The 15186-nt window shown below is 36.2% G+C and overlaps 1 protein-coding gene across 1 annotated transcript; it reads left to right on the top strand.

Moving 5' to 3' along the window:
• The first annotated feature begins 10306 nt into the window (after positions 1 to 10306).
• Positions 10307 to 11201, top strand: LOC110099154. The gene has a single exon (XM_020826236.2). It carries the CDS (start codon positions 10449 to 10451, stop codon positions 10935 to 10937), a length of 489 nt encoding a protein of 162 aa, XP_020681895.1. The 5' UTR covers positions 10307 to 10448; the 3' UTR covers positions 10938 to 11201.
• The last annotated feature ends 3985 nt before the right edge of the window (positions 11202 to 15186 follow it).

The following is a 15186-nucleotide window of genomic DNA, read 5'->3' on the forward strand; positions in this document are numbered from 1 at the left end:
CGAAAAACATTTGCATGATATATAGCAATAAAAAAAAAATCTATAGCCCTATATGTTGTTCTACGTTATTTAAATCATATCTTGAGTATTTACATATTCTAAAGAAATTAATAGCTAATTGAGTCATTCGAGACCTTCAATACCTTCATGAAGGCCCATGTGCCGCAGGCACAGATCATGTACTTCTGTGGTCGCCAACAGTTTTATAACTTTCAGGCTCAATTCCATCTCAACACTGTCAATTTTAGTTATCACGATTGAAATTTTCCCAACGATGTGAAAAAATTTGTGAAGCACAATTTTTAATATATTTTACAATTCAAGAGTATTTTTACTCGATTTTTTTTTCGCTCTTTGTGTTGGCCGTCCTTGAATATTCATCTCGATATTAAGAACAATTATATATTTAACGTCCCTTATCATTGGTACGAAGAGTCCAGCACACAAGCATGTATATAAGAGCGGTACGTGAAACATTCATAAAGAGACATTCAGTAGTTTTTATCGTGGAAAAACCCCATGAAAAGGGGAGTAGAACAAAACACTACGAGGGTCTTGTCACCAAACGTCTCGTTGAATGAATTCACTAGTTAGTGTTTAGTCGTTACAAATTGGAGGCTCCTTGGTAGATAGCCTTGTGATTGAGTGGTACAAATGTACATCATAGGCATTGAGGCAATTACATAGTAGAAAATTACCATATCTTCATGTTTGCCTTCTCTGCAAGGACCGTAGCGCAGAGACCTTGCGGTCAGAAAACCGTTGTTCTGTTGTATGATCGGAAACCATAGTAGGCGACGAAGGCCTTGAAGGACCGTATGTCGTAGTAAGGGTACATGAAGACTGTTCGGCGTGATGAGTCGACATCCTGGACCTATTCAGCGACACAGGCCTGAAGGACCGTAAGGTCAGTTTAGGAGAACTGTGGTTAGAAAGACTGGTCTGTGAAAAAAATGAAGTCGGCAATGACTTGATTAGCGTATGAAGCCTGAGGACCTAAGCGGAATGTAGTAGGCGGCTACGGTTGCAAGTCAAATCTCTGGACGTCATTAGCCCACAAGTCCAGCCTAGTGGCATGGTCCGACAAATATAACTACAAGCACGCTCAGTTGTATAAACTAGCGGAGACAGTCTGAGATAAGAATGAGGCCTCGATGAGACCGGCCTGATGCAGATACGTTGGGCCATGTAATGTCAGCCTTCAGATAGCACTCGGGATCCTACGTCGGGCCTGAAGACTATTGGTGCGCCAAAACTTCCGTGGTGCTTCCCGCGAGGCCTCCGACGTGTGATCCTCGCGCTACAAAACTACGCGGTGATCCGCGAGGCTTAGCAGGCGCCTAACGAGCTCCAAGAAACCGAGGCGATAACCCGTGAGATCTGGCGAGGCTTCTACGTGATTGAGAGGAGCTCTAAACCTCCTCTCCTGTTCTCTTCTTAGCCTTGACCCCCCTTGTAAGAATAGAGGCGCTCTATTTATAGATTTTTTGGAGTGGCATGGCCCGTAAATAGGTGTGAGATCGGGGGTGAATAGGGAGTGGTCGAATGGATGGCCGATATTGAATCCTACGATTGTGCACCGTTCGTTGGTCATTTGAGGGCCTTAGTGATGTCGGAATTCAGTGATATTGGGTTCGTTGGATTTGTCTCGTCGAGCCGTTCGATTCGAGTATAAGTTCGTCAAAATCGGAGTCCGTTTGGTAACTCAAATTGTGTTTGAACCTTCCAATAGCGCTTCGGGTCTATGATTTGGACCCATTTGGGCTCAGATTGGGTCGAACTTGGTGTCGTTGGGTTCGTATTTTCGAGACGCTCAGTTTGACTATAAGTTTGCTGAAATCGGAATTGAGATGGTAACTGAATTAATTTGAGAATTTTCCAACTCAATTTTGCATCGAGATTCGTGCCCGATCAAGATAATTTTTTGATGATGTATCACCTCTTAAATTACTTAAAGCCCATCCTATTATAGTCCGTTTACTGAAAATTTTTTATTAAAAAAAATCAAATTAGAATCAAACTTTTTGAGGACATATCTGCAATGCCATTATAGCATTAAGAATTTAATAAACCATTAAAATAAAAAAATTGATAATTTTATTATGTTTTACATAAATTATATTGAACTTTTTTATTTCTGAGATCTTATTCTCAAGAAAAGTGTCAAATCAATAGCAGAGAAGGATATTATTTTTTAACCGTTGGCAAACACTAATTAATCACATCAATTAGGTCATATCCCATGATTTCTTCTTTTTTAGATTTTTCATGTAAATATGTTGATGGCTCTTTTAACTTCACTCTTATATTTGTGTGTTAAATTTTTATATAATATTAAGACATTAAATTGTCTAACTCTATCATCATGAATATTCTAGTAATTTTTTAAAATAAAAATATGTTTTTTTTTAATGAATTTTTTTATATAATTGAGATATTAAGTATTTTATAAATATTGCGTCATGTTGTATTCATGATAGTATAGTGATAAATAACTTAATATTTTAGCTTTGTAAAACGATCCAAAGCTCGGCTAGCGACAACGATCACAGGGACCGTAGTCGGCGGGCAACGGAGGTTGGAGAGAATGTAATCAGCAGGCAACAATGGTTAAAGGGATTGTAGTCGGCGGGTGACGGTGGTCTCAGGGACCGTAATCAGCCGGCGATGGTGGTCTGAGTAGACCGTATTTGGTGGGCCATAGTGGTAGAAGGGACTGTAGTCAGTGGGTGATAGAGGTCAGAGGGATTGTAGTCTGATGACGGTGGTCGGAAATGAATTTTTTTATATAATTGAGATATTAAGTATTTTATAAATATTGCGTCATGGTGTATTCATGATAGTATAGTGATAAATAACTTAATATTTTAGCTTTGAAAAACGATCCAAAGGTCGGCTAGCGACAACGATCACAGGGACTGTAGTCGGCGGGCAACGGAGGTTGGAGAGAATGTAATCGGCAGGCAACAATGGTTAAAGGGAATGTAGACGGCGGGTGACGGTGGTCTGAGGGACCGTAATCAGCGGGCGATGGTGGTCTGAGTAGACCGTAATTGGTGGGCCATAGTGGTAGAAGGGACTGTAGTCAGTGGGTGATAGAGGTCAGAGGGATTGTAGTCTGATGACGGTGGTCGGAAGGACTATAGTAGGACGACGGTGGTCGAAAGAATTGAAGCCGGCTTTTAGTGGTCGGAAGAATCGTAATCATCGACGGTGGTCAAAGATAAGCTCGTTAATGGATTCCATATGGAGCTTAGACGGTCATTGTCCACCAGAGGTTCATCAGGGGCGGCCTTGTGGCGCAAATTTGTCGACGGCGGTGTTGGGGTGGAGCTCCATAATTCTTCAAGATCCATAGCTCTTCTCTCCTTCCTCGCTTATTTATGAAGAATGAGTGATCTATTTATAATTTTTTGTAAGTGATATGATTAGTAAATAGGGCGAAGATTGAGGGCATGTTGGGAGTGTTTCAATGAATGACCGATATCAAATCCCTCAATTGTGGATCGTTTATCGAGTATTTGAGTGACTTAATGATATCAGAATTTGACGAACTTGGGCTCGTTGGATTCATCTCGTAAAGTCGCTCGATTCAACTATATGCATGTCACATTTGGATATCATTTAGTTATCCAATTAATATCATGAAGCTTCCAAATAAGCTTAAGGTCCTCAATTTAGACCCATTGGGTTCAGATTGGACTGATTTTGGTGTCGTTGGGTACGTCTCTTTGAGACATTCAGTTTGACTATAAGTTAGCTGAAATCAAAGTTCAGATTGTCACAGATTTAATTTTGGAAGTTCTCGATTCATATCTGCATCAAGATTCACATCTGACCTGGGCTATTTTTGATGACCTATTAGTAAATAGTCATTAAAAATTTTATCTCATGAGAGAGAGAGAGAGAGAGAGAGAGAGAGAGAACCAGAAGTAATGATTAAACTGCCTTTATTATGATCTAAATGCCAAGAGTTTAATCCACCAATGCAACCCTTATCCAAATCTCAGATGAGAAGAGCTCTTCATGGTCCTCATGCTCCAACTTGCAAATCGACCTAACTATTTCTAGCTTAAATGAATGCAATTTTTATTATCTCGTCGTATTATGGCCTTGAACTTGATCGTTTCTGAGTGGTAATTGTTACAGGTTTGATTTATCGAACTTCATACAATGATTTAAATTTTCAAATCAATCAGTATAATTGTTCGTGTGCAACCCAATAACATAATAGTGCCGCTCTCGATATCTCGTTAGATCGTTATTGATTAATGTTGTTGGATGTATAGGCGTCAATTATTGACCCAACTTAATTTGACCTAAAAAAACTAGATTCAGATCGACTAGTTTAACAAATGGGTCGGGTTCGAGTTTTAATTTATGACCCGTTTGAAAAATTGGGTATGATCCGGGTTAATCGCTAACCCGAATTTGAGCCAATTTCGGCCAAGCACATGCATTGCCGCACCTTGCCCGCACAACAGCCGGGCACTCGTCGCCCGTAGCCTGAACTTGCACCACGCACCCCGCAACTGCGCTCGCACCCCGCACTTATTCTTGTGTCACGCAGCTTGGCTTGCACCTTGCCCTTGCTGCTAGTGTCACGTACCTACTACAACTCACCCTCGTGGCCTACAACCAGGGTAAGTGGATTGGGTCAGGTCAACCTGGTAACCCGATGAGTTTGGTCAGGATTTGTATTCCTGACATGTTTGCCTAATCAGACCGGGTTCTAATTAAATTAGTTGAAGGCAGGTTGTTTTGGGTTGGACCCAACCCCGACCCGAAAATTCATTTTGACACCCCTAATTAGGGGTACAAACGAGTCAAGCCGACTCGAGCTCGACTCGATAACAAACTCGACGAGCCGAGCTTATCGAGCTCGATCACAATTTCGAGCCTGACGGCTATTTGAGCTTGAACACCCCTCTACTTGGCTCGTGAACTCGTCGAGCAGCTCGAGACAAACACTTGCCGGCGGGAAAAAGAATTCACAATGCGGGAAAAAGAATTCACTGACATGAAGGGAGAGGACGAAGATGGAGGCTGGAAAGATGATGCGAACTGACAAGCTTCGAATAGCTCGTGACGGCGCCAGCGAAGACGTGAATGGACGAATGCTAGAACAGCGTCGATCGCATCGCTAGCGAAGGCGAGGCAAACGTATGAACTTCGAACAACTCGCGAGTCGCTATGGCGATGGCGAAGACAAAAACAGACAAATGTTGGGCAAGCGTCGCTGCCGAGTGGACACTACAGACTGCCGGATGGACGCGAACAATGATGGATGGACACGACGATGACAACGGATGGACGCGACAGACACGACGGATGGACTCAAAGAGGTTTTTTTCCCTGTCGAGTCGAGCTCAAATTTTGACAATTGAACTCAAGTCGAACACGCCCTGACTTGTGTTCGACTCGACTCATTTGCACCGCTACCCCTAATTGAATGACATATATTATTCACCTTCTGGATGTTCAAATCTAAGCTTATTCCCAACTTTTTTAGTCCAAGATTTTTTTTCTTGATTTTACAATTGCATACATTTTATTTTGTAAATTCACCTTTCTATTTGCTATTTTGTTGAGTCAAATCTTCATTATTAAAAAACAAAAACATCTGAATGAGATTAAACATAAAAAGTGATAGACATAATGGATTTTCAGCGGCCTAGCTTTCCACTAATAAAGAAGGAATCCAATATCTATTTTCCTAATGAAGCAATATCGGCCTTTTCCATGAATTATTTCTGTGCAGTTAATTTCTTCAAATGCTTTATTTAGAGGATTACAGTGTTGACTATTTAATGCTATTTTTTTTAAAGTGAAATCTACTGGAAAAAACATAATAAGACAAAGGCATCATTATGATACATGATAATAAGTTGGTCAGAAAAAGTCAATGACCTAAGGCTAAGCATTACATATAATTTTTTATATATGAAATAGTAAATATCTAATTTTTTTGTCTTTCTAGAAAAAAAATTTATTATGAAAGTTAACCTTCTTTTTTACTTTGAAATATAAATTTCATTTGTGATTGATTTTTTACTGTTTTCTAAAATAATTTTTTGTTATAAAAATTTTTTGAAAGCAAAGAAAGAATAATTATAATTTCTTTTTTAAAATTATAGCTATTTTGTTAAATATTATGCGCGTATATATATATTATTATTAAGGATGGATGATGATGATGAGAATGGCCGTTATTTTACTATGTCCAACATTGAAGGTATGCTCACAGTACTTGAGATTGTTGAAGTTTCTTCGATAATTTTGCTGAGTTTTGAGAATTTCCACCTTAAAATTGATTTTCAAATGTACAAAACTGTTCCTACATTAATCATATTTTGGACATCTTTGCAAACACTTATAGTATTGAAATCAACCACTCTTAGAGCTCAATCATCCTCTCATTTAATATTCCTAATCCTAATAGGATATGTGAAGCTCTCAACATCTATTCATCTTGTCGCAAACTGATCTATCTTGGGCTTTCTATACCTTTTAGAAGAGTTGTGAACTCTAATTTTCAGCCTCTCTTAAATATTATTACTAATCGTCTTGCTAGTTGGAAAGCAAGGCTTCTTTCTTTTGCATGTAGACTTTTGTTTCTTAGATACACTATATGGAACATGTCCTTTCAAGCATTTTATGTGGGAATACTCGGACTTTACCCGATGACTTACATGTGGATGTTCATGATGCTATTTTGAACATTCCTATATTGGCTCCTCATCTAGATGCATTTTTTGAAAGAATGATTCATATAACAATTACATGCTAGACTTTTATTCTCACTTGGATTTGTGTAATTGGTACTTTAATGTTTGGCACAAACAACATGTCCTTCGGTTTTCTGCATTTGCTTGGTTAGCTTTATGTTGAGGTCTGAAAACTGCTTATGGTTTGCTTAAAAGGAGCATTCACGTCAATGCTAGTTGTTCTCCATGCTACTCGAGCTATGAAAGCATTACTCACCCCTTCATTGAGTGTGAGTATTCTTTTTTAGTTTTGGCTAAGTTCATTCAATGCCTTTAAAAAACTTTCTTATGCTGCCAAAGGAATGATAGGAGGTTTAGCTCTACATTTAGAAATACTACTATTTTCTACAACATTAGAAATGTTGTTCTCTCAAGGATATCTATATAGAAGCATGGGGCTAATATCATTCATCTTACTAACTTATAATGTTGGATATATCCTTGGTTGTATGGATTTTTTTTTTTTTTTTTGGTAGATTTCTCATGGAGTTTATTAGTCATCAAGCTTGCTGCATTGGCCAGTATTATCGAGCAGTTTTACTAAATGCTGGTTTCATTTACTCTATTTGGGGAAATTCATTGTGGAGGCTTGGCCTTCACTTCAGGAATGCTTATTATATAATCTTTGTGGTATGGATGGACTTTGGAACTGCATTCTCAACTGGTAGGTTATTTTTGAAGAAAGATGCTGAATGCTGGAGGTTATTCGGCTTGGCCCCTTGGATGGTCCTTCTTGTGACAACCAAGGGTCTTATTATTTTTGGCAATGTTCAGTTCAATATACAATTTAGATTTTGGGGTTAGCTTCCATTTTGATTGCATTTTGAGTCCTTTGGATCATTGGCCTCCTGCTTTTCGCCTAGCTTTTTAGTTTTTTATTTCTCTGTTAGTCAATTATGTTATATTTTTTCTAGATTATTCCAGTTCTTTCTTCACATGCTAGTTTTGTCTAGATCATTGTTTTTTTTTTTAATTGGCATTTCCCTTTTCGCTAATAGTGCATCACACTTGTAACTTCTCTCTCTTACTGCTGTAAACTTGTAATCCCTTTTAAGTTAATGAAATTGGGCTATCACCCCTAATGTAAAAAAAAAAAGAAGAATATCCACATGACAAGGAATTTAATATGATCCATAGAAGGAATATATCATTAAATAACTACTTTGGTGAAGATAAAAACTTCAAGAATAGTCATTAGGAAACTACTTGGGTGGAGATAAAAACATAAAAACAAAGGCCTCATTAATGCCTACAAATTTTGATATAAAATTTATTATTTGAAATTGAGTAACGTATTTTTATTCATATCATAGAATATTATTGCAATTTAATTCACAAGCCTTTCCTAACTTCTTAATTATAAGCTATTATTCATCCTATACTTGTACATTGAGTTGAAAAAGAAGACTTATATAACTCTGTTGTACATACTCTTACTAAGCCTATTAACATAATTAAAGTTAAAAAGAAGAAAGTTAGCACCTCTATTTCTAAAAGAGAAAGAGACAAAAAGGGAAAGCACAAGCACCTGCAAATTAGTCCATTCCCTCCCGTAAAGGGTCGGAGCAACTTTTTACTATAATTCACAAGTTGAAGAGCGATTAGCTTAGGTGGTCAGAGGATTATAGTTAGACAATAATGGTTGGAGGATTATAGTTAGTAAATTTGATGAAACTATAGTTGGGTAACTGTAGGTAAGCAACAATGGTTAAGAGATTGTAATTGGGAGATGGTAATCAAGGAATCGTAGTTAGATGATCGTGGCTGAAGGATCATAGTTGGCTGATGATTCTCAAAGAGCAGTAGTCAAATAACAGAGATTGAAGGTCAATAGTCGGACAATGGTAGTCCAAATACCAGGATTAGATGATGGCGGTCTGATGAAAACAGTTAGGTAGTAGTCTGATGGAGATGATTGGGTTGTTGTTCGATAATGATGATCGAGCGGTGCTCCATTAGTGATTCTAAGGTGAAGCTATGAGATTTTTCAAGCCTTCGAGCTTTCTTGAATTTCAAGACAAATTCAAAGCCCACTTTTATTTAGACAGTGGATGCCTATTTATAATTTTTTTAGAATAACTTACTTGATAAATATGATCAAAATCCATATTATTTCATCGAACAACCTATATTAGTCTCCATAATTATGACCATTCTCAGCATTTAAGTGTCTTAATGATATCAGAATTAGATGATCTCGCGTTCATTGAATTTGTCTTGTCGATAGAGTCAATTTGACCATATATGAGATTTTAAAATCGTTTAACTCTCCAATTAATGAGGATATTTAAGTGCTTGATTTAAGCATATTTTGAATCAGATCACAAATTACCTTTTCTGTCATTGTATTCGTCTTATTGAGACATTTTGTTCAACTCTAAATTAATTGAAACAAAAGTTCGGATGATCCTTAATTTAATTCTAAAAGTTTTCAATTCAGATATGGATCGAGATTCATGTCTTATCAAGTTGATTTTTTTTATGATGTTTCATTAATAATTTTATTTAAACATATAAAATAACTAAAACTAATATCCTTACACTACAGGAAAACACGCGATTACCAGCGGATTTTTCCGGCGGAAATAAATTCGTCGCAAATTCCGGCGGTATTTCCGGCGGATTTTTTCAACGAATTTCTGACATAATTTTTGACTGATTTTCCGACGAATTTCTGACATAATTTTTGACTGATTTTCCGGCGGTTTTTTTTCAACGAATTTCTGTAATTTTTTTTTCATTCCGGCGCATAAAAATTTCGACGGAAATTTTTACCAGCGGAAATTCCGTCGGAAAAGCGCTGGAAAAGTTTCCGACGAATTATTTTGCGCCGGAAGTCCTTTTACGACGCGCGTGGAACCGGTGAAAATATTTCCGCCGGAAATCCGTCGGAAATGCAATTTTCTGACGGATTTTGGCCATTTTCCGACGAATATTGCCGCCGGAAAATGACGTTTTTCCTGTAGTGTTATTTTTCCTAAGAAAAAACATTTTATCCAACAACATTCAACCCAATCAACCTCAAATCGATAAAATTAAAAAACGAATGACCTTATCCTTGAGAAATCACTAGACCTCTGTTATTGATGCAAACCAGCTATCTCGTTCGGGATTGTTTTTTGCCACTATTTTTATGTTGCTTTTTAAAAAAGATTATACTAAAAAATTACTCTAAAATATAGTAAAAAAAATTATATGAAATGAAGCCCAAATATTTGCCAACTGAACACTCAGAATTGTAATGCCAAAGCAAACATGAGTTGGGGGTTGTGTTGTTAGTGGGGCGATGAAGTCATTGTCTTCCACTAATTGACCTTATCGCATGCGCGTTGAATTAAAATCCATACCTTTTGTCCCATTCCATTTTACCTCCCCACCATCCTTCACAGAACAAATCTCAGTAAACTTCTAATAATTTACATCCTCATCCATCTCCCCATTTTCATTCCATTAAGGTGTGAACAAAGAAGCCAAATGGTGAAAAAAAGGAAAAAAAGTAGAAACCAAAAAGAATCTCCTCTCTTCACAAGCCTCCACTATATATAAATAATCCACAATTTTGTTAAATTCCAGCAAGTTTTGCTATTTCTGCAAACTTCCACTCTTTGCTTCCATGCTTTCCTCTTGAACATCTTTAGTGGAACTACATATCTCTGGGAAGGTTGATCAGCTCCAATCAGAATGGGCAACTGTGTTGCTTCTTCAGGATTCAATAGTCAAATCAAAACGAAAAGCTGTGGTTCAGATCAGAAAATACTCAGAATCATCAAGGTGGATGGTAAGGTCATGGAGTACAGTACTTCAATTCTTGTTAAAGATGTTCTGTTGAGCTTCCATGGTTTCGGGGTCGGCCTCTCGAAGAACGCTGGTCAGCTTCTGTCACCTGATTATGAGCTTAAAGCTGGAAGAACTTACCACCTTCTTCCACTTACCCTTCCTCGTTCACAGGGCTTGAAGCCCTCACTAATGCAAAAAGATGAAATAGAGGACAATGGAGGAAGCAGGAGGGTTAAGGTAGTTCTTACCAAGTTGCAGCTTCAACAGCTGCTGTCAATGAACATTTCCTTGGCGGAAATAATATCTGCAGCCAGTGGGTGTGAAGAATTCAGCAAAAGGAATCGTAGAAGCTGGAAGCCAGAATTAGAGACTATTGTTGAAGGAAATGAGTAGTTTAGGAAGCATAGAAAGTACTATAAGTTCTTCATTGTAATATATATATATATAAATGAACTGTGACTACAGGTTCCTCTCACAAAAGGAAACAAAATAGGAAAGAGAGAGAAAAAGAATGTAGCCAGCTAGGTTTTGACTTAGAAAAAGTTTTAAGATCATTGATGTTGCTAGAAAGGAGCTACATTAATGGAGCTACATTAATGGAGTTTTATGTTTTCACTTCACTCTAAATGAATACAGCAGGACTGATTCTAAATACAATCCTCGCTCAAGCCAGCAAGGCCTGGTTGGTTGAAAATCCATATGAATTAGATAATATCAAAATACTTAACAGATTGAAATAATTAGAATAACTTTCTTTTAAATTTCAGATTGCTTTTGCAATCAGACAATCAAATAGTATGTTACCAAGTCTTCCATGGGGGCTGAGCTTTGTAACCAAGCAAAGTTGGTTTACCTGAAATAAAACAGTTGATATATTTTCAAATCCTCTATCAGATTTGGCTCAGGGTTAGATCTCCATTCCTTTGTGTTGGAAGTTTTAAGGGTTCAGATGAAGAGATGAAGGACTCTAAGGAGCGATTTAAACACAAAGTAATTATTTTCTCCATACAAAAGTATGAGACGAATTATAGCATTCACAACATCCAACATACAAGTCTAAGCTATTAACATATGATGATCAATATAATGTAATAAAGTAAATCAAACTATAAAGCAATTTAGGCCTACACCCATGCCTTAGGTTTAGGATTTAATATATATAAAAAAATTGTTTGTAGTATTGCGCCACGGCGCTCAAACATGGCAGTGCTACAACGCCGCATGCTAGTTCATGGTGCAGCCACGCCAAATTATTTTCAATTTTTTTCGAGATTAGGACGATCGAGCACCAAAATACCCAATACTGCAAATAGGGGTGTCAATATTTGACACGACCCGAAAACCAACTCGAACTGAACTAAAAAATTTAGGGTTATCAACTCATTTCGCAAACGAGTCGGACTAGGGTTCTTGGATTTGATGACACGTTTGAAAAAATGGATCAGGTTCGGGTTGACCCGAAAGCCAGTTTGAAACAATTTGCCCGCACGTCACGTCCAAGCTACCCAAGCGTGGCATCCAAGCAGCCCGCCCGTCGTGTCGACTGCCCTCCGTCCTGCACGTCACGTCGGCCGCTCGAGTGTCGTGCATGTCAACTACTCCATGTACGCACATTACGTCGACTGCTCGACCGTCCCGCCTGTCGACACGAGACTTGCCGTCCGCTGTTCCCGCTGTAGCTGTCTAGCCGCGTCGAGTCGGGTCAACCCGGCAACCTAACTGGTCAGGTCTAGATCTACACTGCCGACTAGTTTACATAACTGAGTCAGGTTATGGTCAACCTGTTTGAACCCGGGCCAGTTCCAGATTCAACCCGAACCCGACCTAAAACCTGATTTTAACAACCATAAATGCAGCACTCCAGTTTAGAAACTTCAAAATTTTATTTTTTTCAATTTTAAAATAATAATCATAACTATCAGGCCGTGATAAATTCTCACTTTCCAAAACTTGCCCCTATGAGAATAACTCTTTCAATCTAAGAATAGTCTGCTACTATCTGAATAGCTCTTTCAATCCTCGAATAGATGCAAAATCATGTACAGCTTTCATGTATTTTTGTTTGCATTGGGACAAAACAACTCTGACATAAAACTAAGAAACTAAGGAATGATTTTACTAAAGGATTGATCGGGATTTTGATGAACATTATTATGGTTCTTCTCTTAAAAATCCATTTTTTGAACTAATCCATTAGCTTTTTCTTATTCATAGATTCCTTCTAAAATAACTAGCCAAGGACTAGTCAAAGTCAACATGGTGATTAGTTGACCAGCTCTTACCTGCCAAAATTGCAACATTCCATTGGCCGGCCCGACAAGGTCCTGCCGGGTCAAGCCCATTGCCATCTGTTTTGGCATGCCTAGGGCAAGCTAGTATTAACGGTGGAATGGTAATCAAGAATTTTTATATTTTAAATAACTTTTACAAATCAAAAAGAAAAAAAAAAAACATAGATATGATATTATAAATATTTTTTTTTGTAAATAAGTTAATGAATAGAGCCAAATTAGATTAATTCAAGTAATTATATAACTAAGACTAAATTAATTATATTAAGCAAGTTCAATGCATTATGTGAAACCCTTAAAATTAATTAAATTTGCCAAGAACATAAAGAACCTAGTTAAAGAATCTTAATGATATTATATAATCATGTATATTTTTTCTTAATTAGGAGATTAATAAAATAATAATCAAATAAAGTTTACTCAAGCGAAGTTAATGTATTTAATAGGAAATTTAGAACCACATAATTAATTTCCTACTACATATAGCAAACAGGAATATGTGTGCTAGTATTAAATAAATGATCACTAAATAATTTAATACTTCAAAAGTTTCATTTATAAGAAAATATGAATTAAATTAAATAATTGATAATCTTCTCACATAAAATCCTAAAAAATATGAAATAATTTTCTTTGTTTAAAATCATACTTAGGATAAATCTTGATTATTTTAAGTTGTGATCTTCAATTTTGAGATCATTAAGAAGCTTGAAAATTGTTTTTCATATGTGTGCTGAAAACTGTTTGAAGCAAACAACAATATGTGTGCTTGAAAACTGTTTTACGAAGCATTAAGAAAACAATCCCAAACAAAGCCTAAATCTAAGATATACACGGTACTAAGCAACCTAGCAAGACCTTGGAGTAATGCCTTGCATCTCAAAAAATTGTTGAGTGGAACACCCTTAGGTCTAATAAAAATAACACATCATCTTCATGATTGATGCAGAATAATAACAAAAATAAAAGCAACAACTTAGTCTAATCAATGATACTACACATAAGTCATAATGTCTCATAAAACAAAACACACAAAAGCTATACTATAAAAAATTATTTGTAGATTCACCTCATTGATGATTATCTTTGAGTTATGTTTCTATATATTTTACTATTGTTATAATGATATATTTTTATATGAAAAATTCATAGTTTTTGACTCTCTACATTATTTTATCAATCTATCTAATACTCTAATAACAACCCCTTTTTAATAAAAATATTGGGCAACCAAAACTACATATTAAATTTTTAAACCACACATAAAAAAAAAAACTTATAAATATTATATAACTTTGTACAAAAGTAATTAAACTCTACAATTTAAAAATCAAAAGAGTTATTTAAAGAAAAAAAAAAGAATAAAAAGAATACTTCATACTGGGTAAATCTCTACAAACTTCTAAGCCATATTATCTCATCTCCAATTCTGGCCCTCAATAATGGCATGGATCATGCCAATACTTTTATCTCATATTTTTTACTAATGAGAAGTTCTTTAATAAGTTTTTAGGTTGTACAACGATCAATGGTATTCTTCTTAAGATGACTCTCCTTAATTGTTTAAGCAAAGGCCTTAATTTTGCCACTGTAATTTTTTTATTTTATAACCATTATAAGTTGCATTTGGACTTGTAGTGATGACTTGCTTCCATCTTAATTTTACCATTGAAATTCCACTTGAAATAAACTTTATATTAAATATTTGTCTTTAAGTTTTTAAACAACTCATTGAAAAAAAGTAGAAGGATGTTCACATACCACATAAGAGCTAAGAATAATTTATGTCTCTAAGGATTAATAAGTGCTTATTACTTAAATTTATTTCCTCGATCAGAGAGTCAATTCTCTTAATTTTTTTCTCAATTTAAGAAAATATATTATTGTTATATTATTCTTCCTATTCCTGAAAGATGAAGATAAAATATTTAATAGGGTAATCAAATTCCAACAAAAATTATTGAACACTTATATACTTCACAACTTTTCTCAACAATACTTACATGTTCTCTAGAGGATTCTTTGCTACAAAGAACTTGAAATTTCTCAAGTTTAGCCCCAATATATGAGTATTCTTACTTATTGGTTTTTTGTTTACTAGTGATTAGATGAGAGGCCTTATGAAAAAGGATCATATAGTATATCATACTCTCCCCTTCTTTCTACTTTATGTCAAAAAGCTATAAGAGGTCTCTAATGACCTCTTTGATGCAAAGAATTGTATCATAACCAAATATGAGAATTCCTCAAAGGAGCTATAATATTGAGGAAGGTAAATCATTGAACTACCTTTGTGCCAAGTTCTTGAAGGTGGGGGCAAACATTCTAACTTGATAACATTCGAGATTTTA

Source organism: Dendrobium catenatum, unplaced genomic scaffold (genome assembly GCF_001605985.2).
Source record: "Dendrobium catenatum unplaced genomic scaffold, ASM160598v2 fragScaff_scaffold_264, whole genome shotgun sequence".
NCBI classification, from domain to species: Eukaryota; Viridiplantae; Streptophyta; class Magnoliopsida; order Asparagales; family Orchidaceae; genus Dendrobium; species Dendrobium catenatum.